This window comes from Oryza brachyantha, chromosome 2 (genome assembly GCF_000231095.2).
Source record: "Oryza brachyantha chromosome 2, ObraRS2, whole genome shotgun sequence".
Taxonomy (NCBI): domain Eukaryota; kingdom Viridiplantae; phylum Streptophyta; class Magnoliopsida; order Poales; family Poaceae; genus Oryza; species Oryza brachyantha.
The window spans coordinates 23,787,697-23,810,194 of NC_023164.2; the positions used below are offsets into that span (position 1 = coordinate 23,787,697).

The window sequence follows — 22,498 nt, forward strand, 5'->3', positions numbered from 1 at the left end:
GTCGGATACATTACATCATACGTGAAAAACGGATCGCTTTTGGTTGGCTCTGTTGCGATTTGATGTGTGCATGCCATAGTTTTGCTCTTGCTTGCTCGAGGAATTAATCAATTGGCATGCTAAATCATGAATTGACGTCGACCAATCTATCCTGAAAGGCACAAACTGTCATCAGTAATTAATCATGACCTAGTTAGTGCAGGTGTTTCGATTAGTCCATTTGCAATCCGTAGGGGGTGTTAAAAATAGGAAGCCGAGGGGGACACCGCTTGTTGGCTTGCGTTTTTGTACCCTATAGCCTCCCTCTTGCAAAAGGACAAGAAACATTTGCTACTATTGTATTGCAAGCATACGTGCAGTGTCTAAACTCTAACCCGTGGAAGTTTCAAAAATAATAATACTCCATTTAACCTGCAGAAGTCTTTAAGTAGACCAAGTTTTGTTTATCTGTGCTTACTACATAAACAAGCCGAGCAGCACACTCAAGAGATGCCCTTGTCCCCGGCCGGCCGAGCCGGGGGAGAGCATACATGCATGCACACAACCCACGCCCTTTTGTCTTGTGTCCACAATGTCACACGACATTGTCTGCAAATTATAACTAGCCAGCAGGCACAGAGGCACTAGCAATATATATACTACCATATATACATGTACACGAATATTATAAAAGGAAGTACTACACCGAACGAACTGCTGGAGATCGATCAACGGCAAGATGTGAGACGATGATTAAGGGCGGATCGAAGAGGCAATGACGCAACACGTACCATGTACGTGTTAAATTAATTAATTAACTAACTAATTAACAGACTTGTTCATGATCAGCGGACGCCGCGGATTGGTACGTTTGAGATCGAAAACAACTAAGCAGCAGTCGTACGATGCGTAAAGCTGGCGATGGATATATCGCCGACGTGGAGGCCCCGCGGAGGTGCCAGATGGGATGTGGAGGGGGCGGGCGGACAGCGTGCGCCAACCCCCACGTGACCGTCGCGTGGCGCATGTGATCGAGCCTGGCTCCGGCGGGCCGCGCGAGCGACAGCCCCTTGCGGCGGCCAGAAAATGGCCGTCATGTCACGAAATCATCGCGCGCCACCACCACCCTGGGCCCCGACGCACATACTCCGCTCCACTCTACGTACACCCCTGGGTGTGTGCGCCTGTCTCGCCCGGCGAGCCGCGAGAGCACGCGACGCGACGCGTCCCCCCCCCCCCCCCCCCCCCTCGGCGCGCGGGCGGATGCACGCATGCGCAGCTGGAGATTAGCCGGGCGGGAGGGGGGACGTGTTTGTGATGCTGCAGCTGGCGCTTGTGGCGGGCGAGAGGCCCACGTGAGGAGGTGGTGGTGGTGGATGGATCGACCGCTAGCTAGAGGGCGGGCTAAGCTCGATCGTGCCGCGCCGGGTCGGTCTCACGGCGGGGTTGCGTTACACGGGCACGTATGGCGTACCGTTGTCGCCCGCGCGGGGCGTACATCCACGGAAACATCCACATATGCGCCTTTAATTATCGATCGAGCGATCACCCACATAGCTGCTAGCTCCATGTTTCCATGCTTACTCCGCCGGCTCTGTTACTTTAGGTTAGGCCCCACACCGGCGTCGTACGTTGCACTGCTTAGCTAGGGAGGATGTGTATCTTTCTCCGTGATCAGTACTTCTACTCCCGTAGCTGCTGCTACTAGCATCTGCATCTACATGTCCCTGTGATCCGTGAAATGACTGGACCAACGGAAGAAACGCCTGATAGTTTAGGTACTAGCTACGACTGGTACGGAGTAACTACAACTCCGTTGATAAATGCAGGAAACGTACACCGGTACGTACGTGTCGATTTTTCTGGAGATTGCCTGCGACCCTGCGTGCTACGTGATCCTGGGTGCCAGGCCCAGGCCCTATTTTTAACAATCCACGACCACGACCCAGTCGTAAATACCACTACTAGAACTACTACTAGCACAGTACCGTATGTCAGTATAGTAGTTGTATATTATTGCTCGATCATAGCAGGTTCACGGCAAATGCATGCGTGTGTGTGGGAGAGATAGGGGGGATGGGGCATGCCGGTATGAGAGCTTTCCGGCTCCTATCTTCCGCCCTTTTCCAAAACCGGCCTTTTGGGGCTACGTGCCTACGTAATGTACGTGCTCGCAGTGGTCCATCCATCGCCGCGAAAGCTGGAGTAACTAGCCGTAGGCTTTGTTTCTTTCGCGCTATATTATTTCTCATCTTTCGTATGTATGTTTACTAAATTACTATAATTTCTATAAAAATCTATATAAAGTTTATCATCTCATCTTTATAAAGTATATTTTTAATTTTATAATGGTTAATTTTAATATCTATATTATTAACTAGATATAAAAAATGCATAATATATAAAAAAAACACATGCTACATGGATGGCCCGTGGAGATAGGTTGTGCAAATGGTATTGGAGCACTCGATACTAGTACCTTCATCTAAAAGACCTTATCATTCATACCACATGTACAATATCAATAAAGGAGTTACTATTATACGATATCTTATTTTAAAATGAGATGATTTCTACATGCCAGCTTAAAAAACTAAGATACTTTTTACTTTTTAAAATATCAATGTGTTTGTGCCATACACTTTTAAACTCTAACAAACTTGTTTCCTTATTTTCAAACTCCAATATAATAATTAATCGAGGAATATAAAGTCTCAGTAAAATAATTACAGATAAAATCTTTTTGAACGGAGGGTACCACTGCTAATCTACTATTAGTACTCCCCTAGTGATCATGGTGTAACTATAGTACAGTGGGAGTAGTAGTAAGCAGCTGAGGGCATAGGTGAAGACTAAAAGAGGGGTACGGTAAAGTTAGGAAACAGTTGCTGCGTGCCCCTCTGCCAAGTCATGTTCGATCCACCGTCCTCTCTGCGCCCAAAAGCTTCTGAAAAGCTTGTCCTGCGGAAATCTCTGTCGCTTTAATTTACAGCACTGCTGCATGCCTCGGGCAGGGGCTGCCATGGCCATGTCCGTGGCCGATCGATCCATCCATCCAACGGAACGTGACATTTTAGGCTGCCTGTGAAACAGTAATTATAGCGTACTCGGCAGTAGTACTGTTCCCCACTTTTTCTGAGATGGGAGTACCACAAAAGCCGTGGTACTAGATTTCTGGATGTACGACGAACTAAAGTCGATCGCTCGATGTTACATGCATGCAGGCCCAAGACACTGTTAGACACTTTTAACGGCCATCCACGCAAAACTCGCTAGCTCCATGTAATAACCTTTTGTGAAGACTTACATTTACCGATCGATGTCTTCTTCTCATCTTTCAGATGATGGGATGACGTGTACGAGGCGTCATGTTTTCTCTTTTCTTCTTCTTGAAATAAAAATAAACTGCAGCGCTAGTAGCCAGGAGGAGGGCAAGTTGGCATGTGGTTAAGAAGTGACCGAGTTCGGACGTCGCCGTCGCGGTGTTTATTGCATGGTGCGGACCCGGCTGCATGGGCTGCCCCCCCGCGCGGAAGGCACCTGTGGGCTCCCACACGTGCCTGTGCCCGACGTGTGAAGCAACCAATTCCTTCCTCCCTACCCACGCCCATCCCTACCGCCGCCGCCTACTACACGTATCTATGTACGTAGCTGCATGCGATCGAGCCTGTCAAATACAGAAATTAGCCCTCCTCGCTCGCTTCGCTTGCACTTATACGCTAGATTTTAAATTCGAACACTTAATTTTAAGAGTATATCAATTACTCAATCGCCTAAAGAATCTATCAACCGATTTTGTGAAATGTTGGATTCAAATCTAACGTCAACAAAGGAAACCAAAAAAATTAGCACGTGGTCAACAAACATAAATCTTCAAACAAATCTAATGGACGAAAAATAGATTGAATATTAAAAATGTTTAAACGATTAACAAATAGCAAACTTGTAATTTTAATATTAATTTTGAGTTTTTTATTTAAATTATTTTGCCGTCTTTTAATAATAAAACACACATGCAAATAATTTTGTAGAAAGATCGGTTGGTGCTACGAACCTGCGCGCTGTAAAAAAAAAAACGTACTACGTGTGTGAAACCGACCAGTTTAATACACGGATGACCCGCTGTTTCAAGCTCTGGGTGTTACGTGACCTCCAGCTCCGAGCCCAATTCCCGCCTTGTCATATGGCTAGCCGACCGTGCATCCTTCACACTGCAGTGAGTTAATTGCGTGCGTGTCAATCTACTAATGGAAAAGTAACACACGTTCGTCGAAACAGATCCCGAGGCAGTAGAAGCCGGAACCGAAACATGTAGGAGTACTGCTCCCTACGTGTTTGTTAGTTTACTGCAGCAAGTCGGCAAGCATAGCATTTTTTTCTTTCTTCTTTTTTCTGTCGATCGCGTCTCGATCCTTGTTAGGACTTGAGGAACTCAGCACGTGAGCGTGACTCAACTCATGTGGATTTGTTTGGAGAGAAATTAGCAGAGCAGAGAGGCTGTGAGATGACATCAAACCGGGACGTGTTAATACGGAACGGTGTAATCTCGAAGCAAGTCTCTCTCTACACACACTGCATAGCACGTGGAGTTGAAGTGCGCGCGCGTTTGGGGTCTGCTAGTACTTCTGAACATGGGGTACGTGTAGATGTCACAGTCAGGCTCCGTGCGATCGATACGTTAATCACGTCAAGTTGTCTGCAGTACCATCGCCAGTGTGTGTGTGTATGTTGGCTGTCCGGCCGATCGATCCAAACATGAATCATCAAAAGTATCCTGAGTGTAAACGTTGACAGGGCCGGCCGGGCGATGGACAGCGAGACGCGTCTGAAACTCTGAATGGTCGTCTGAAGACAGGGCTAAGAAGATGGATGCAGCAGTAGACCGTAGCCTATTAGCTGCAGGAACAGCGAAAGCGAGTTATGATCCCGTCAGAAACCGATCTTTGCAGATCGATGGACCAGCGGACCAACCCTCCAAGATTCTTGGTCCAAAATCCAGTGTGCACACCTAATTTTCGTTAGGAACTTTCATCGTCCTCTTAGTACAGGTGTGCCCCCCCCCCCCCCCCCCCCCCCCCCCCGCGATCATGATCGCGATTAAATTATTGGTCGCACCACAGGCTAACACCTATTGGGGGTGTCGATCGATCCACCGGTGATGATCAGTTGAAAAGAAAAAGAAAATTCCAACCTGAAAGCTCTACGCGACGGTGCGTGCGTTTCTTACCGTGCCCGGCGTCGTCGGCGCACACGCGTTTCCGGCGCAGGTGTACCGGATGCTGGCAAGCGTGATCTACCTCTATCGGACGGGCCGCGCGGTCGCGGGGGACCGATGCGCGGGGAGGGCGGGGGGACCGGCGGCGGTGGTGGCCGGGCTGCACGGCCGCGGCAGACGGCATGGCGTGTCTGGTTGCCGCCGCGGGCGGGCAGGCAAGGCACCAAATAGTGCCGCGCGCGCCAACCTCTCGACCATGTGTTCAACTCCGCGATGGATACGTCCCGATCAAAAATCAATCTCGTTAATCTCTCTCTCGAGGCCCAGGTTAGGTGGGTGACAGCATTATCCAGTGGAGGTTTGGGGCCGGGAGGCACAGGCAGGCGTGCATGATTAGGCGGGTTCGTTTGCAGCAAAAAGTCGGTGCTTCCCCTCTTGCGCATTAACGTTTCGGTTGGGGGCGTGTACGTACGTGTGACGGTGTGAGCGGCACGAGCACCACTGGTTAGATTTGGGGCCGTGGAGCGTACGCGACTGCATGCTTGCGCCGCGCGCGATGGGGATTGTGGATTGGCTCGCTTGACAGCTGCTTAATTGCACTCTGGCCGCTGCTTGGATGTTGAATAGTCTGTGTAAAGCGCAAAGCAGGCAAGTACTTACAGTACCTTCCAACTACACACAAACGGAACTGTTAGGTTCAGGCGGAAAGGCAAGGTTCACTACAGGAGCAGTCTGTCAAAAACAAAATGATTTGATCGGCTTTCAGCCCCTTCCCTATGTTCAGTTCTGACTTCTGAGCATGAAGCCAGTACAACTTTTGAGAAAAGCTGCTTTCTTGGTCAAATTCTTGCATGAAGTGGCTAATCCCTCTCAGTTAGAGAGAGAGAGAGAGAGAGCTTGTAATGTCAAATCAAACCGCCTCAATACGTTTCTTGCTGATATACTACCTTAATTGTGCTAACAAGCAAAAGAAACTGAAGCAGAATGATAAAACCAGTATGAAATAAAACCCTGTGAAGGAACCGCGATTTTCAACAACTCACTCGAAATTCAATCTTCTGTTTTGTTTCTTTCTTATATTATATATTAAGACCCATAAATTCTGCCTTTTATTATCCTCTCAACCTCAGCAACCGTCAAGCGCCTGATACCATACTCTCTCAGTCTATTGGCATCTGTAAACATCCCATCTCTTAACTGCTTCTCATCAACATTCAATAACTTCAATCCCTCGGACAGTCTTGGAAAGAAGCCTTCAGGCCTCAGACACCATGCTGAAAAGGTAGCAAACAATATACTCAGATCACCATGAAGTCTTTCCACCCCGCCATTACTAAACTTTGTGCCGCCAGTGAAAATTCCATTAAAAAGCAGCTGGTCTACTCCACTTGCCACAGTTCTCCACACCGTCACAAAATCCAGGATATTTAGACCATCTTCCAGTTTAGCAATCCGCCCTTGCATATAGTCTAAACATTCTACGAAGGCCCTGGATAAAGCTAAGCCTTCTGATTTCTCCTGCCACTGCCTTTTATTTTTCAGATAATCCCTTGATCGGGCATCAAAATCCCTTAAAATGACAGTAGACATCTTATCAGTCCATTGCACTCTGAAATCTTTCAGTTGATTTATCTCCACCTGGAAGATACATTCACCACGGCCTACATTTTCCATCTCAAGAAAGAATACATCATCACACCATTCTATCAATGTGGACTCAAGGTATCGAGCCGCATTAATGGACTGCGATACCTTGAGAAGAGCATTATCATCTGCCAGAGCAGTTAGTCCCTCTGCTTCTTGGCACCTTTGAAGCATCCAGCCAAGGAACTCTGATATTATGGGTGAAGTAGAAATCTTAATGAATTCTGCCCTAAGTGCTGTATTTGGAATGGGCCGAGCACGATCTATTAGCAAGGACAGGCCCTTTTGGATGGCACTGGTAACTGCCGGAGACTTATAATCATCTGAACCATATTCAAGTACTGTTCCTTGAATCCTTGTATTCCAGTTTTTCTCATTCTCCATTGATAATCTCAGTTTATCATGAGTATCCTGTCTCTCAATCTCTGCCCATATTTCAAGCCAGTCTGGCCGATCACAGAAGACAGAGAGAACCGAGATCCTCTGCCAATTATCATCATCCTTGACCGAAAGTAGCAATCCTGAACTTGAAATCAAAACTTGAGTTTGCTTGTCGAAAGATATCATCAAGTCAATAAGATTAAGCCATGAGACTCTAGCTTCAGATGGTTTGCTGCTAGCATCACTCGAGCTAATTTCCTGAAGAAGTCCAATATGCTTAGGAAAGATCTCTTTCGCTAAGTATGTTGACAATGCGATAACCATCCCTGAAATCCACTCTTCTCTGCAACTATACCCTACGAGGTCAGCTTTGTCCACAAGGGGCTGTAATATCTCGTCCATGGAATCTACAAAGTCTCTAATTATCTTATAAGCAAGAGCAAAAACAAATTCAGGCTTTTCAACCCATTTGGAGAAATGGTGTTGTGCAGAAGCAGCTATTGGATTTACCAACTCTTCAATTACCCATAATGGTTGACGTAGTTGACTGTTTACAATATGCCCTTGTAGCTGTCGAGCTTTTCTACTTTTCTGCAATTCCTGCAAACTGCATAGCGAAAGAAAGCTCTCAGAATACTTGCTTTTCAGGTCACCCTTCATTGAAAATAATGGGTTCACAATCTCTGATGGTTTCCCAGAATTAATACTAGAAAAATTTGTTCCAGAAAGGGATGGAGGCCAGCCAAGGGATGCCAGAAGAGCTCGATGATCAACAATTGCTTGTGGTCTTAGTACAGCCAAAGATCGGTCCACTCTGTGATCCACTGCAGAAATAAGGCGAGTCCATTGTGGTCTGGTCCTTGTGACTGAAGTTAAAATATCTTCTATTGTCTTGAGATATCCAATAGGAACATGATATGTTTTCTGGAGGAAAAAAATCTTAGCTTAGCAGTTGACAAGTCGATCATTCTGTACTAAAAGAGCAATATTTGTACCAGTGAATTTTCTGTACGAGATTTAAGTTTTCCGGTCACAGAAGATGATATGGCATCTTCTACATCACCGACAAAACTGTCAAGCTTTAGCGTCGTTTCTGTACAAGACAACCTACTGTTAAAAAAACCACCAGTTTTGAAGTTAAGTAGAGCAGCATAATTGAAGAATAGTAGAATGCGAAGACCATGGTTGTTAAGGCGGTAAGGCGACCTAAGGCGACCCCTCACCGCCTTACTGCCATAGCGGTAAGGCGTAAGGCGAGGCGACGCCTTAGACAGTCCCAAATTAATAAGGTGATAAACAAAATAATCTAATATGATAGCAAATCAAACATGCATTTTAACAAAAGTACATTACAGAGTACAATACCTATATATATTTCTTGTTCTTGACCACTCTTGAACCCACAACATAGTAGCAGATGAAGGAGCATAGCAAATGGGATGTAGAAGAGGGGAAAGAAAGACCAAAACAGAGCAGCAAAAGAAGGATCAGAGCAGGACGAAGGAGCAGAACAAAATCAATGTCAAGCAAAGGAAGGAGCAGAACAGAACCACAGGGTGGAAAGGGAGAGAAGAAACTATAGTATACCATTCAATTTTGTGCCCATGGAGGCCTAGGATGATGGTGCAATTGCAGAGGAGCATAGCAGAGGAAGGAGCAGAACAGGATCGTCGCAGACAGCAGATGGGATCGTCGCTAGGGATAGATACGTCGCCAGGGATGGATCGATTCTCTTTTCTGTTACTTTCTCCCTAATCTGGTGGGGTTTGGCACGTAGGGCCCCTTTTCACCCCCAAAATTGGTGTTTTGTTGTCCTATTGCACGCCCAAGGCCCATCTCCCCAATATTTTCGCACCCTTTTGGCCAGATTGGCCTAAAATCGTGGCCTCACCTCCCTATGGCGTCGCCTTCAGTCGCTGTAGCGACTCAGGACGCAATATGGACGCCATAGCGATGCCTAGGGCAAAAGGCGGACGCCATACTCAATCCTATAAGGCGGGATAGACGCCCTGACTCCTGCCAACGCCTTATCGCTATAACGACGCCATAGCGACGCTGTGGCGACGCCTTAACAACCATGGCGAAGACAAGGGCGAGAAAATACAAAACTTGAATTAATACATAAAGTCAAGGACTATTTGGGTTGTCCAATGATAATTCATACGATTAGTTTTCACTCACGTTATCATCCTGATGCTAGTCCATAAAAGCCTTTTTTTTTCTCATAACTACAGAAATAAAAAGAAACCACACTAAAAAAATCTGTGTTGTTTTTTTCAGGTTTAAATTAGAGAATAGATCAGATAATGGTTTTTCTAGATAATGTGTAGAACTATGAATTCAAAACCTTGACCAAAAAAAAGGGGGCAGATTCACAATAGTATACCAGTGATACAAAAAATGATGCTCCCTAGGAGACTCAATCAAGGAATTGAGTATCATGGTTAACAAAACAATAGATATTAAACTTAAGGGTTAAGTCCTATTTACCCTCCCCCCCTCAACTATCACAAAAGTACTTATTAACCCCTCGACTATGAAACCGGACAACATACATCCAGACAACTCCACGTGGCTGATGAAGTGGTACCGATTAAAAATAACCGTCCACTTCCACCATGCCAATGTACACCAAACCGGTGAGGTACGCAGCTCCACCAAGCAGTAGTCCACGGATCAAGAAGAGGAGTGTCACGAATGCAGTGCCGTCTGTGCAGTCTCGAAGGCAGGGGCATCAGTGATGTAGCAGCCGAAGATGGCGGTGAGATGGCGACGTCCGTGAGGAATCAGGATGGAGACCAGGAGGCCGTGGCAGAGCGTCGCTGCCGACCGCTCCATTGTGGCGTTCGCCCACAAACATCCACACCGCGCCTCGTTGCTCGCTGCCGCAGCCAAGCTCGGCACTGCCGTCACACTGTTAGGTATTTGGGTGGGGGAGATTTTCGAGGAGAGAGAATGGAAGTGAGGTGGTGGATGGGTTATTTTTATTCGATGGCCATGTCATTAGCCATCGAATATTGCATGGTTTGGGGCGGAGGGAGTATTTTTTTTATTTATACTACTATAAAAGACATTGGTGGTGGTGTTGAGTCTGCCACCACCACCACCACCATCACTGTCATGTGGGCCATTATATCAGCACAACATGTGTGAATGCTCTAACTGCTCTTTGTACTTGCGTAGTTGTACAACTTAGTAGTGGTTTTCTAAGCATGGTATTTTTATCTTGTTTTTTTTTCATATGAAAGATTTCTTTGTGTATTTTTTAAACATTGTATAACACACATGCAATCTTGATTCAACCAATTAAAAGAACTCAAGAAGACTTAATTTTGCTATTTTCAATAACGTTACAACACATGAACGCACAAGCATTTAGCTAGTATATATTGAAATCATGAATATCAACATAAATTTTAGTCATGTGAAATAAAATATGTTCATGTAATGCTAGTATACCACTTATGCTACTGATAATTATCAATTACGCAATTTGAGCAGACCTATTCACTAATTAAGCATAACTAATGAATAAGCATGCATGAAGTAAAGTGAGAAAACTAACAAGTACTATTGTCAGCTTCCCTCCTCTATTCTCTTCTAGGAGTTTTGGATGATGTTTTGTTTGAGATCTCTAGATTTTTGGTGGATCTAGATTCTAGAGGATTTGGAGTTAGTATCAGACATTTAGGATCTAGACCTTTACCATAGAACAGTGATGCAATTAAGAACACAAGCTAGTACCATCTGACTAGCAGGTCAACCTTATGAAATTCCTTGCTTTGCATTTTCACACAACACTGGACAATAATACTCAAGATGTTTCCCAGGTTTGGAGTGGAGCATATGTTTTCTTTGTTCGTAACAAATTAAATCGCATCCCTAATGGCTTGTTTGAACCTTCCATGTTCCATGCAGTATATGTACCTTTTCACTCATTAGTCTAGCTCTAGCATTCAAATTTCACCATATCATTATTATTTTATCCTCCCTATTTTGTCTTTATTCAATATTTTCTCAATTTTTCATAGTTTAAAGACTAAATCTAATAACATGTCCAACCACCACTATTTCCGTACTCATGTTGGATGAGAGAGGTAGCAGAACAAAAGGGATGATCTGGTTTCAGTGGAGATTGAAAGTAGTATTTCACAATTGCAGCTGTAGACAAAGGACAGATAGGAAATAATAGCTCAAAAGAAAGTACCTCCGTCATTTCCAGTTAAATTGAAGAAAACCCACATATCCAATTATTAATATAATCAAAAGGAAAAGGCCCAACAACCACTCTAAACTGTGCTCAATAGTCTGCCTAGCACCCTGAACTATAAATCTGGGTATTTAACCCCCCTGAACGTGCTAATCCTGTCTACTTAACACCGCAAGCTATTCTGCAAAGTGATGTTGGCTACGTGGCATTCTGGCTGGAGGTGTTTCCCACATTACTTTGCTGATTAGACCACTGACTGAGTAAGAGGGAAAGGGATCTACCATGAATGCCATGTGGCCAAACTTGTCTCCTCATATCCAGTCAATGGTCCAGTCAGCAAGATGACATAGCAAATACGTCCAATCAACATGCCATGTGGCCAAACCCACCTCACAAAACAGCTTAGACCTCTTTCGATGTGCCTCATCCACAAATGTGGTTCATGACTTCTAAAATCCAAGCCACAAGTGTGTATGCACAGTGCTTTCAGCCTATCCAAACAACGGCTAAGGAGGCTAAGTGGATCGTATTAACAAAGTCAGGAGCTAAATACCAAAATTAATACCTCAGGGCGCTAGATATACTCAGTCAAAGTTCGCGGGAGTATTTATTCCTAATCGAAATGATTTCTCCCATTCTATGTATGCTAGGACCAGGTGTCAATTAATAGTCTCACTGCCAGAACAGATATCATCGTTCTACCCAACTGGATTGTCAATCTGTACCAACCAAGACCGATTATTAACCAGACAAAACAAGTTCTATCACCAACACCCAGCCTGCTCCAATGCTAAGCAATCCATGCCACATTGCATCAAAATGTTACTAGTAGGATACCCTTGTAGAGTAAATGCATTACATCGTATCAATATAGTGGTCATGGTAAAACATCGGTCGTTTCACAGTCATGCTTGACTGTTGTTTTCCACATGACTAATAGAATTGTTCAATCTATATTTCTTAAGCAAGCAGTAGATCGTGCATCAGAATTTTAACACCGGATTATGGCTAAATAAACAAAAGCATATGTTTTGTAAAGTTGACAAAGCTAAGAGTTGTCATAGGAGTGATCTCAAACGAAGCATGAACACAGGGTCTGGGGAAACCATTTCACACTCACCGGCGTAATCTCTGACCATCTCCACTCTCGCCACCTCTTTGGCAAGAGAAGGAAGTTGCTGGTACATCAGCTTCTCGCTCCCGACCTCTACCTCTTCTGTAAACCCTAAAAAAAACATCGAGTTACAAATTCGAGCAAAAAAAACCTACTCGAGAAGCACCCGATTTAAGAAATCAGTAACCTGGTCCAGAGGTGGAGGCTTTCAGCGCAGCGAGGCAGTCGCGTACATTACTCAGGGAGGCGCCTGCGGCGTTGCGGCTGGAGGAGTAAGCTGCGGCGGCGGCCGCCAGACGGACGGAGAGGTCAGACACCGAGGCCTCGAGCTCCGCGCAGCGCCCGCGGATCTCGGTCTCGATGTCGGCGGCCGCGGAGAGGTCAGCCTGCGAGCGGAAGTGGGCGTCGAGGAAACGGCGGAGCTCAGGGGTGACGTCCGGGGGTCGCGGGAGAGCTGCCGCTTCCATGGCGGGATCGATTAGGGTTTGGATCGGGAGAAAATAGAAACGGAGATTCTGGAGATCGGGGGGAGATCGGCAAGAGGAAGACGACTCTGCAAAGCACGAGATACGATCTACTACTAGTATCTTCTCTTCTCTCCTTTTTCTCGTTTTGCGCGAAGGAGTCGTTGAGTAATCTCGGCCGTAGATTTAAGCGGGTAACGGTTGATGCGGCCGTCACTGCCCGTGATGCGACGATCGCTTGGGCCAGACTGTAGATGGGCCTCTCAGTTCTTAGCCCATCGGAAAGTAATTTACATTCGAGGCCCATGGATTGTTTAGCACTGCATTGCAGACTTTGGTAGAGACGCAGAGTAATGCCAGCCATTTTATGTCTGATATGTTCCCACCATGCAGGGGCGGAGCCAGAAATTTTCTAACCCTAGGGCTCAACGATTGAATCTATGCTTTTTGATAAATTTAACTAAAATTTAATACTTTCGTAATGCATTTTTTCAACTAGACGTGGGGCTCAAGGTCAAGCTGCCCCACGCCTAGATCCGTCCCTGCCTTCGTGCCAAATTAAATTGATTTCTAAGCTTAAAATTTTGCCCCACGAATTCTATCACTGGTCCACAATTTGAGATTTTTTTTTATCTCCTCAATACCTTTATCTACTCTATCACCTATATCATTTTAAGGATACTTGTCCTTTTCCAACAGTATTACTACTCTTCCTCAAACTTTAAGCCTTTCTAAATTATTTAATAGATATTAAGTTAGAAGAAAATATGATAATGATCCTTATAATTTGAATGAGGAATATAGACTTGGATGAAATGTTACGTGGGGATAAAATGATAAGCGGTTAATCTAATAGTACTATCAATAATGGTATAAATATTTATATGGTACAAGATTTAAATATAAAAAGTGTTTATATTTTAGAACGAAGAGAATAATTAAGATGCGAGAGACCAATAAATTGAGAGAGCAGCAACAACGGAGCTAAAAACAACCAAAGACAATTGATGAAGGAGGTCGCTACCGTATTTTTTCAAACTTTGCTACAGCGGGAATAGATATTTTTTTAGATAAACGAGTAGATATACACAACCAACCTAGAACAGATATAATCCATCTTTTTTATTTGATACTGTCAACTTTTGAATTCATATTTAACCATTTGTCTTATTTAATTTTTTTATAAGCATGCAAAATTATAAGTCACGCTTAAAGAATCCTTAACAATAAATCCCATTATAACCAAATAAGTTATTATTATTTAAAATTTTAAATAAGATAATAATCAAACATAAATCTAAACGTAAAGGATATCAAAATTAAAAAAAAAAGGTGGAGAGAGCAGTACATCATTTCAAAGCATAGGGGAGGCCGAGTCGTTGCTCGCTCCCTTCTCCACCCACTCTATCCAAAGTAGGTTCACCCTTGGATTTAGAGACGATAGAGCCAAGTCATTGGAAAAGTGATATAGAGTGTTCCGTAAAGTTAGGGGGTGGTAATAGGTCTTAATTCATGGGCATTTTCATAATCTAACTTTAACACTTCTGCTCCTATGTTCTTAGCTTAAAAATCTACAGATTTTTAATTCACTCTTCTGGACCCATCACTTAAATTTTATAGGAAGAAGAATTAGAGCTAGTACCACCCTCTACAAAGAGTTCTCCCATAGATTATAGATATATAGAGAGAGATTGCACAAAAGGATATCCCCTTTTACCGCTTAGGTTGTGTTCGTTGAGCTAGATAATCACTGTATTATTTCTTGGTTTTTATGCTCATGCTTTTCAAACTGTTACATGATAATATTTTTTTTAAAAAAGTTTCTGTATAAAAGTCTATCATCTGACATTTCTAAAATAGATGTTTAACTTTACAGTAGTTAATTTTATCGCTTATACAATTACATAACTATAAAAATTAGATATTTTTTCATCTTTCATCACCAAAAGAGTACAACCTAATTAAAAGTGTATATTGCGGGGCATATTTCATGGGTATACTCTGTAAGGCTCAATTCCTTCATGTGACAAAGAGAGGAATAGAGAGAAAATCATTTCGCTTTTAAGGTGTATGCTTACAAAATTGATAAACGATATTTTTTAGAAAAATACCTAAATAAAAATTGTTTTGAAAAATCATATTAATCAAAATTTTAAGTTTAAAATAAATACTCTTCAACCTCTTCTCTTCCGCTCAGTCTTGAGCTCACCCATTTTTAGGTACTTTTCTAGGGTTCTAATATTATTCCCGATACTCTAAGGAACAGGCATAGGGATGACTACCTTCTAAGAATATATGTGTGCATGCTGATAAAAACATCGATAAATGTTCTTATTACTTGATCATTCACTCTATTTCTGTCGAGATTTGCCATGTATATGTGTAGGCATATGGCTTTTGACATGGATGTCGTTAAGTAGGGTCTTTTCAGCTTTTTAGGCTTAGCTAATCATCATTTTCCAATAGTATATTTCTAAAACTACTTTCGTGCAAAAAAAATTTCTATATAGAAGTTAGTTTTTAAAAAATCTTTTTGAAGTTTTTACTAATTAATATTCAATTAATCATACAATAATCAACACATTTATTTTTCTGTGGTTAATCTCAGAAACAAATTATGGAAAAGAACGCGTCCTAGTTGTGTGTTTGGTTGCCTGAATAGTGTCCTGACGTTAAGCCTGGTCCAATTGGCCCTCCTTTGCACGTGAAATATACTTATGCATGATTACTTGGATGTATGTAGCCAGGCCACTGGGAGAAGTTAGTTTGGCTGACTACACCTTACGTCAAAAGTCAGTTTTAAAGCGCACAAAACGCAGCTACGTCGTGATTTTGCTCGTCCACTCCAGCCCAAACCAAGACGAAACAAGGTCGAACTCCATTTATGCGTAGTCCGACTCCATTTTTGCATCGATCAAGACAGATTCGTGCCCTGCCCAACAAACTAAACGTCTGCAGCTTGCACGCAACGAGCTTCGATGAGGCCGCGCAGCCAACCAAACATAACCCTAAGCTTATCCAGCTAAGAAAAATCCAATGTTCGGTGTTATGGGCGGTGTTCTTTTTAGTTTTGGAGAGTTTGTACAAAAGATTATCTGATTTATAATAGCTACTTAATGGTCTAGACAATAACATTAGTTGCTATAACATTGAAAATCTATTTTAGAAATACGAGATGAACTTCTTTATAAAAAAAACTGTGGGTAAAAATACACCGTTTAACTGTTCGGAAAATATAAACGCAAAATGCCAAGAAAAAAATCTGATAAAAATCTGGACTACGGCAGGTAGTCATGGTAGCTCCGTCAAATGTTGATCTAGCATAGTCAGATCCTTTTGAGCCGTCATTCATAGGGCGCGCGATTGCGTCTGTAGTCATGTTTCGCGATCTTTTCCGCTCTCTTTCCCAGCATACAGAACCACCTTCTCTATGTCACCGATGACCTACATTGATGCCCTTCGTAAAGTTTGAAGCTCATCTCGCCTTCAGCCCTTCACCCCTGTTCACCGTATTATCCGCTGTGTTATCCGAGCCTACAGTACAGCAGTACATGTCCTGTTCCAACATCTTTTTAGAGCTCACTTCAAACAGGCAGTGGAGTAGTAGTATCAAATTTGGAAGGAGTGTCCACGGATCACGAAACAAACAAGTTTGAGGGGAAAAAAAGAGCCCAGAACGGCCTTGCAGGAAAACCACTGACGCAGGAAAAGACAGCAGCAGCAGCAGCAGGCCAAGGCCTGATCAGCGTCAGTACGTAACACCCCAGAAAACGAGGCATTGGCTGGCGGCGGCGCACGCTGCGGCAGACCGATAGGGGGGAGGGAGCGGTCAGGATACGAGGCCACGACATCCGCCCTCCGCGTACGCGCGATGCAGACGCATCACATGATCTCCCCGCCGGTAGAGAGAATCTCTGAATCTGCCGTCCGTCCGGGCGGACCACGCACGGCAGAGAGAGGGGAGGGGGAGTGGGGGCAAATCGAATGCCGGCGCGTACGTGGGGATCGCGCGAAAAAAAGAAGTTCGTGGAGGCGCGGATGCCACAGGGGAACGTGCCCCACCCCACCCCACCCCACCCGGTGAAAATGCGTCCCGTCCCGTCCCGTGCTCACCCGCGCGCGCGCCCTGCCACCTTCCGCCGTTCCGCGCTCCTGGCGGACGCGGACGCGGAAGCCAGGCTCGCCGTCCTCGTGCTCTCCGGGGGGGACCAGAACTGCCAGCAGGAGGCGATTGACCGTGCCTGTAGGCTGTAGCCACCCTGCAGCACCGTGCATGCCAGTACTGCTGTACTCCTAAGTACTGCCTACTCCTAGATGGACCGTACAGCAAGAAGGTTAAGGTGGTGTTTAGATTAGAAAATTTTTGAAAGAAGTGTCACGTCAAATGTTTGACCGGATGTCGGAAGAGGTTTTCGGACACGAATGAAAAAACGAGCTTCACGGCTAACCTGGAAACCGTGAGACGAATCTTTTGAGCATATTTAATCCGTCATTAGCACATGTTGGTTACTGTAGCACTTATGGCTAATCATGGGCTAATTAGGCTCAAAAGATTCGTTTCAAGATTTCTTTCATAATTGTGTAATTAGTTTTGTGGTTCATCTATATTTAATGTTTTATTTAGGTGTTCAAAAATTCGATGTGATGTTTTTGGAGAAAAATTTTAGAAACTAAACAAGGCCTAAAGAAAACCGCAGCTAGCTGGGTAGAGTAGCTGCTGGATATCCAAATACTATCCAATCATCATGGGCCAATGGCCTCGGCCTCGATTCTCATAGTTTCGTGTATCGCCGATGAACCGCTTCCCCATCATGTCGTCTTCATTGGCTCGTTGCTATAGTACGGCATAGCGTCCTCTGCGTGCAGGTGCTACATACTATCGGGCATCGGCGTGTCTCGTGTCCGCTGATGATAGACACAGGCCGAGATGCACCAATAAATTGAAGGAGCCACCAACGTGGCAAATGCACCAGCAGGGATCAGTTGGGCAGTGAGCCGCAAGGCTGGGAACCGCGAAAGCTATTGCTCGATCACTGCAGAAGAACAAGCCAGGAAAAATTTTCAGATCCATTCTGTTCCTGTGCTGGCGTAAATTACTACTGGCTGGTCCCTGGACAGAGTAGGTAGTTTAGGTTTGGCAGATCATTTTCCCAAATCATGTAGGATGGGCTCCTTCTATAATGTAGCCGCTTTGTTTTATCAGGAAATAATGGGAGAAAAATATTCTAAAATCTATCAATCAAGGCCTAAAGGCTAAAACTAAAAGACAGCCTGACAAGCACCCAATCACTAGTGAAAGAACACACAAAGAATTAAAAAAGGGCGCAAAAGAAACAGGGTTCCGGAGATATGCTGCGAAATGATCAATGCAAACTAACCAATCGAACAAGCTGATTGTACGCAGCACAACTCGACAACAAAACATGGATTCCCCATTTTTCCACGACGTAAAGCACGCATCAGACACCGAACCACTGATTAGCTCCACACTTGTCGTCATCTCAGAAATAAAGCCGGAGGAGTGCCTGCCCACCCTAGACGATAACAACATCGCCTAGGCTAAGCTCAGCGGCCAAGTATGCAGTAGGGTCTAGGGTGATCGCTCCCTGGTGTACTAAGACGTAAGTGCAACGACTTCTTCGGCACCCAGTGTTGACTTGTCCATATATGCAAACCTGTGCAATGTATGAGTACAATTCAAGGATCTATAATATGCCTAACATCTTTTGGTTTCGTGATGAATTTGGCCAGCAAGCAATCAGAGAAAGGTGCAATCAGATGTCACAACGAAGGCAAAAGGACACATGTCAAGTGAACAGAGGCACGTTATAATTCATGCTCTACCTGTCAAGAAACATTTGCATAAAAGAGTAATGGGATCGACATGCACCAATTCAGAACCTCATACAATTGTACAGATGTAAGGGTACCCCAATTACAGTTTGTCGATTAAATAATGCATCCATCTCAGGGAACTTGTTCCGACAGAGTGGAGAACCAAGTTACAAATTCCCAGCTGCAAATCCAATGTGGAAAATTACCTAAAGGTGACCAGTTACGCGTGAACTGAAGCAACTACTCTATTGAACCACGTGTAAATTCTGAAATGTCAAAAAGAAAGGCAGAGATTACCCATCAGGCAGAATCGGTGCTTTATGACATTTGAGGAAACCAATATCACAATCTTTCATGTTCACAGTATGTTCGGCAAGAGGGTGTTACAAATCAGCACCCCATGACAGCACAGTTATAAACAAAGTTACCAGAAGGCTTGCTCCCGATCATGTTCCATCGCAACGGCCCCTCCCTCGGGATCCATGAATGGAGCTCAATCATCCCCCCTCCCATCACTCTTGGTCCACCAATCACCAAGAGCCGCTCTCCACATCCTCGGAATGCAATACCCCAGCCATTCACAGCTTCTGGCCGCTCTGGTAACTCTCCCAGTGTTGTCCATGTGTTATCCTTTTTGTTATACCTCCTTACTAACTTTCCTGCATATTGTGCAGCATATAACTCATTTTCAACAACAGCAACAAGGGGAGGTGCACCACTTGCACCATTGAGCCCCTCAGACATGTTCTCTATCACCGTCCAAGTACCTCTCTCCAAATCATACTCTTCTCCGCAGGTCAGCACCTCTGTGTTACTGGCCATTCCCCCAATTACGTAAAATTTGCCATCCATAAAGACCCCAGAACACATTCGCCTAGGCTTGTTCATGCATGGAAGTGTTATCCATTTCTTAGTTTCAGAGTTGTACAGCTCAGCGGAGCGCAGCACCCGACCTTGAGCATCCATGCCACCAGCTACAATTGCTTTCTCTCCGAAGCTAGCTGATCCAAACAAGCATCTGGGGGCATTCATATCAACACCAGGCGACCATGAGTTTGTCAGAATACTATAACTCAGAACAATGTGGGAAAGAATCTCCTTGCCAAAAACCAGGAGTTCGGTGCCCACTGCAAGTGACTCCTTGTCTGAGCACATGAAACACTCATTATGCGGCATCTTTGGGAGTGTCATCCATCGGGAACGGTAAGGGTCATAAGCCTCCCACTCCTGCACGTTGCAAGAGAAGTAGACCCAATGTTCTGCAATCCCCAACTGACGCCGTTCCTTGTACAGCTCCCCACTGCGGACAAGTGAGTGGAAGTTCCGATTGACTGATGCAATGGAACCATAATCTGAACGAGAGCAGCGGGCAAGGCAACTGATTGAGTTATCACGACCAATAGAACTTATAAGGGTACTTGAATCCGAAAAGCCCTGATCATTGCTGCCTTGACAATCCAGTTGCTCAGACTCCTGGTTCTTGGCAGATTTAGGCCTTTTGGTCAGTCCTGCTACTGCAGCGAAACTATCTTGTTCAATCCTCGGAGCCCCTGATACTCGTTTACTCCTCGTTATCTCAAGGAGGTGGTAGGTCATGTATGCTAATCTGGATTCCTGATCACAGGAGCTTGGCAAAGACCTTGAGATCAAGCAAGATTGACCTTCCAACATTCTGTGAGAATTTTCAGCAATGCCTCTCAGCAGAGAGAAGATACACACAAGGAATCCAGGCCTTCTGTATTCATTCTGAATCTGCAAGAGATCATAGAGTAATATAACTTTTATCTGTGTGGAAATATCTATGATCGCATTTGTGTACATAACTCAAGTTTGCAAGATATTATGAAAATCTTCACCCAGGTCAATCAAACAAGATTTATATAATTAAATTTTACAATCCAAGATTAATCATAAATACTTGGACTAATGATATTGAAACATCATTTTGTGAATAAATAGAACATGTCAATGAATCAAACCATAAATTTTAACTTATCACATGAAGCTGAGTAATCAGAGAAAATACCCAAAGCTCACAAGATTCTCAAGACTAAAATGAGCCGGGCCATCTGTCTTATTCATTTCAAACAAAAGTGAACACAAAAAACCCAATCCAACGGTACCAATTCAGCACAGATCTCGTAGAACAGAAATGCGAACGCCAGCACATCGATCATTTCCAGAGTTATCAATGAACATTGAGGATAGCACTCAAAAGATAAATAAATTGAACAGAATGATGTTCGCATTAGGTCCTTAATGCGTTATAGATTTCATACCTTGCAAATGGTTTGTGGATTTGTTTTACGGGTTACTTTATCATCAAAACAAATTAAGTTACAGGGTGGATCAACTTCCCCAGGTATTTAGCTCTCTTTTTTTGGTCTCACGATGTATCCCTTCCTAGCTGAACAAGGGTTCATAGGTAAGTGGCGGTTCTAACTAAGCAATAAATAAAATAGTGCAGCAACAATATGCCTGAGGAAAAGTAAAGATGCTCCACGCAATTCTCTATGGTTGGAAGTTCCACGGCAAATCTGATGCTCTGAACAGTTGCCTCGCCTAAGATGTTTTAGTCCCAAAATTCTACCTCCAAGTTTGTCGCAATTAGTACCATCAAACTATTATCAGCCACGGATTGCTCGCTCATCCCACTGGTTTGACCTAAATACTCCAAGTCGCGCATTACAAGAACAAAGGATGAACAATTCAAGCAAAACAACCATATTAGGTGAGAAGCGAGGACAAACGTAGACAAGGCAATACGCCAGCTACCTGGCAATCAACCCGCACCTCAGAACCGTGCCCGCCCCGCGCGGCGACAAGGGCTCGCCCTCCTCCGGTTCGCGCCGCCGCCCTCTCGGCAGGCGCCTCCCTGCTCCAGCGACGGCGAGCGAGCCGAACCCCCCGCGCCCGCCGGCGGCGAGTGCACGGCAGCGGCAGCACCAGCACTCCCGGCGCGGGGATCGGGAGAGAAACGGACAAGGTGCGAAGAAACCGCTCTCGCGGAAGGAGCTGCGAGGAGGAGGAGGAGGAGGCGCGGTTACGGGAGCACGCGGAGGCGGAGGCGGAGGCGGAGGAACGGAGAGGGGGAAGGTGAGGAGGATGCGGGGCGCGTGTGTGCGCGTGCGCGGTTACGGGTGGCGGAGGAGGCGTGGAGTTTATGGGGGGTGGAGGATTTTGACGCGGCGGCTCTGCCTGCGTCCCGTCCGTGCCTCCCTCCTTCCTCGTTTCGTTTGGCCGGTCACGCCCGTTTCAGACTTTTCCTCCTCCTCCCCACCACACCGCTCAATCAAATCACGCAGATGATTGAGATTTAAATGCACCTGTCACGAAAACACGAGAATGAAAAAATAAATTAAAAGTTATAAATAAACTTGCCGTACTTGTAATGGAGCATTTAGGTTTCTCTACGAGTTAATAGTATTGTAATTATCTTTATTTTTTTTTTGAGAAAAACAAAACGGGGTTGGAGTTGGAGTCCCCGTCAAGGGAGGACGCGGTTAACCACCAGAGCACAAGAAATGCCAGTTTACTGCTGCTTTTCGGCCGCTTCTGCCATCCTGCGTGCTCCTCCGCTAACACGTCGGCATCAGATTGACTTTCACGGTTTCAAAATTGCTTAAATACTTCTGCTAGCTATCATCGTGCGTGTG

The 22,498-nt window shown here is 44.7% G+C and overlaps 2 protein-coding genes across 5 annotated transcripts; both read right to left on the bottom strand.

Moving 5' to 3' along the window:
• Positions 1-6,172: 6,172 nt before the first annotated feature.
• Positions 6,173-13,106, bottom strand: LOC102701514 (RINT1-like protein MAG2). Of its 3 annotated transcripts, none has more exons than XM_015833917.1 (4): positions 12,731-13,106; positions 12,550-12,645; positions 8,215-8,312; positions 6,173-8,143 (listed from the first exon to the last, which is right to left on the bottom strand). In XM_015833917.1, exons 1-4 carry the CDS (start codon positions 13,008-13,010, stop codon positions 6,281-6,283), a joined length of 2,337 nt encoding a protein of 778 aa, XP_015689403.1. In that variant the 5' UTR covers positions 13,011-13,106; the 3' UTR covers positions 6,173-6,280. The 3 variants fall into 3 exon arrangements, with proteins under 3 accessions (XP_015689403.1, XP_006647891.1, XP_006647890.1); XM_006647828.2 differs by having other exon boundaries at positions 12,550-12,654; XM_006647827.3 differs by lacking the exons at positions 12,550-12,645; positions 12,731-13,106 and adding an exon at positions 8,585-9,329.
• Positions 13,107-18,816: 5,710 nt separating this feature from the next.
• Positions 18,817-21,944, bottom strand: LOC102701978 (F-box/kelch-repeat protein At1g74510-like). Of its 2 annotated transcripts, none has more exons than XM_006647829.3 (2): positions 21,636-21,944; positions 18,817-20,594 (listed from the first exon to the last, which is right to left on the bottom strand). In XM_006647829.3, exon 2 carries the CDS (start codon positions 20,511-20,513, stop codon positions 19,233-19,235), a length of 1,281 nt encoding a protein of 426 aa, XP_006647892.1. In that variant the 5' UTR covers positions 20,514-20,594; positions 21,636-21,944; the 3' UTR covers positions 18,817-19,232. The 2 variants fall into 2 exon arrangements, with proteins under 2 accessions (XP_006647892.1, XP_015689510.1); XM_015834024.2 differs by having other exon boundaries at positions 21,618-21,944.
• Between the last annotated feature and the right edge of the window lie 554 nt (positions 21,945-22,498).

What these genes read in the sequence shown, in the direction of transcription:
- LOC102701514 (XM_006647828.2), bottom strand. Translation starts at nt 13,010, where the DNA reads ATGGAAGCGGCAGCTCTCCCGCGACCCCCGGACGTCACCCCTGAGCTC. An exon ending in GATGGTCAGAGATTACGCCG is followed by an intron (nt 8,313 to 12,549) that starts GTGAGTGTGAAA and finishes TGTCTTGTACAG; the next exon opens with AAACGACGCTAAAGCTTGAC. An exon ending in CTCGTACAGAAAATTCACTG is followed by an intron (nt 8,144 to 8,214) that starts GTACAAATATTG and finishes TTTTTCCTCCAG; the next exon opens with AAAACATATCATGTTCCTAT.
- LOC102701978 (XM_006647829.3), bottom strand. Translation starts at nt 20,513, where the DNA reads ATGTTGGAAGGTCAATCTTGCTTGATCTCAAGGTCTTTGCCAAGCTCC.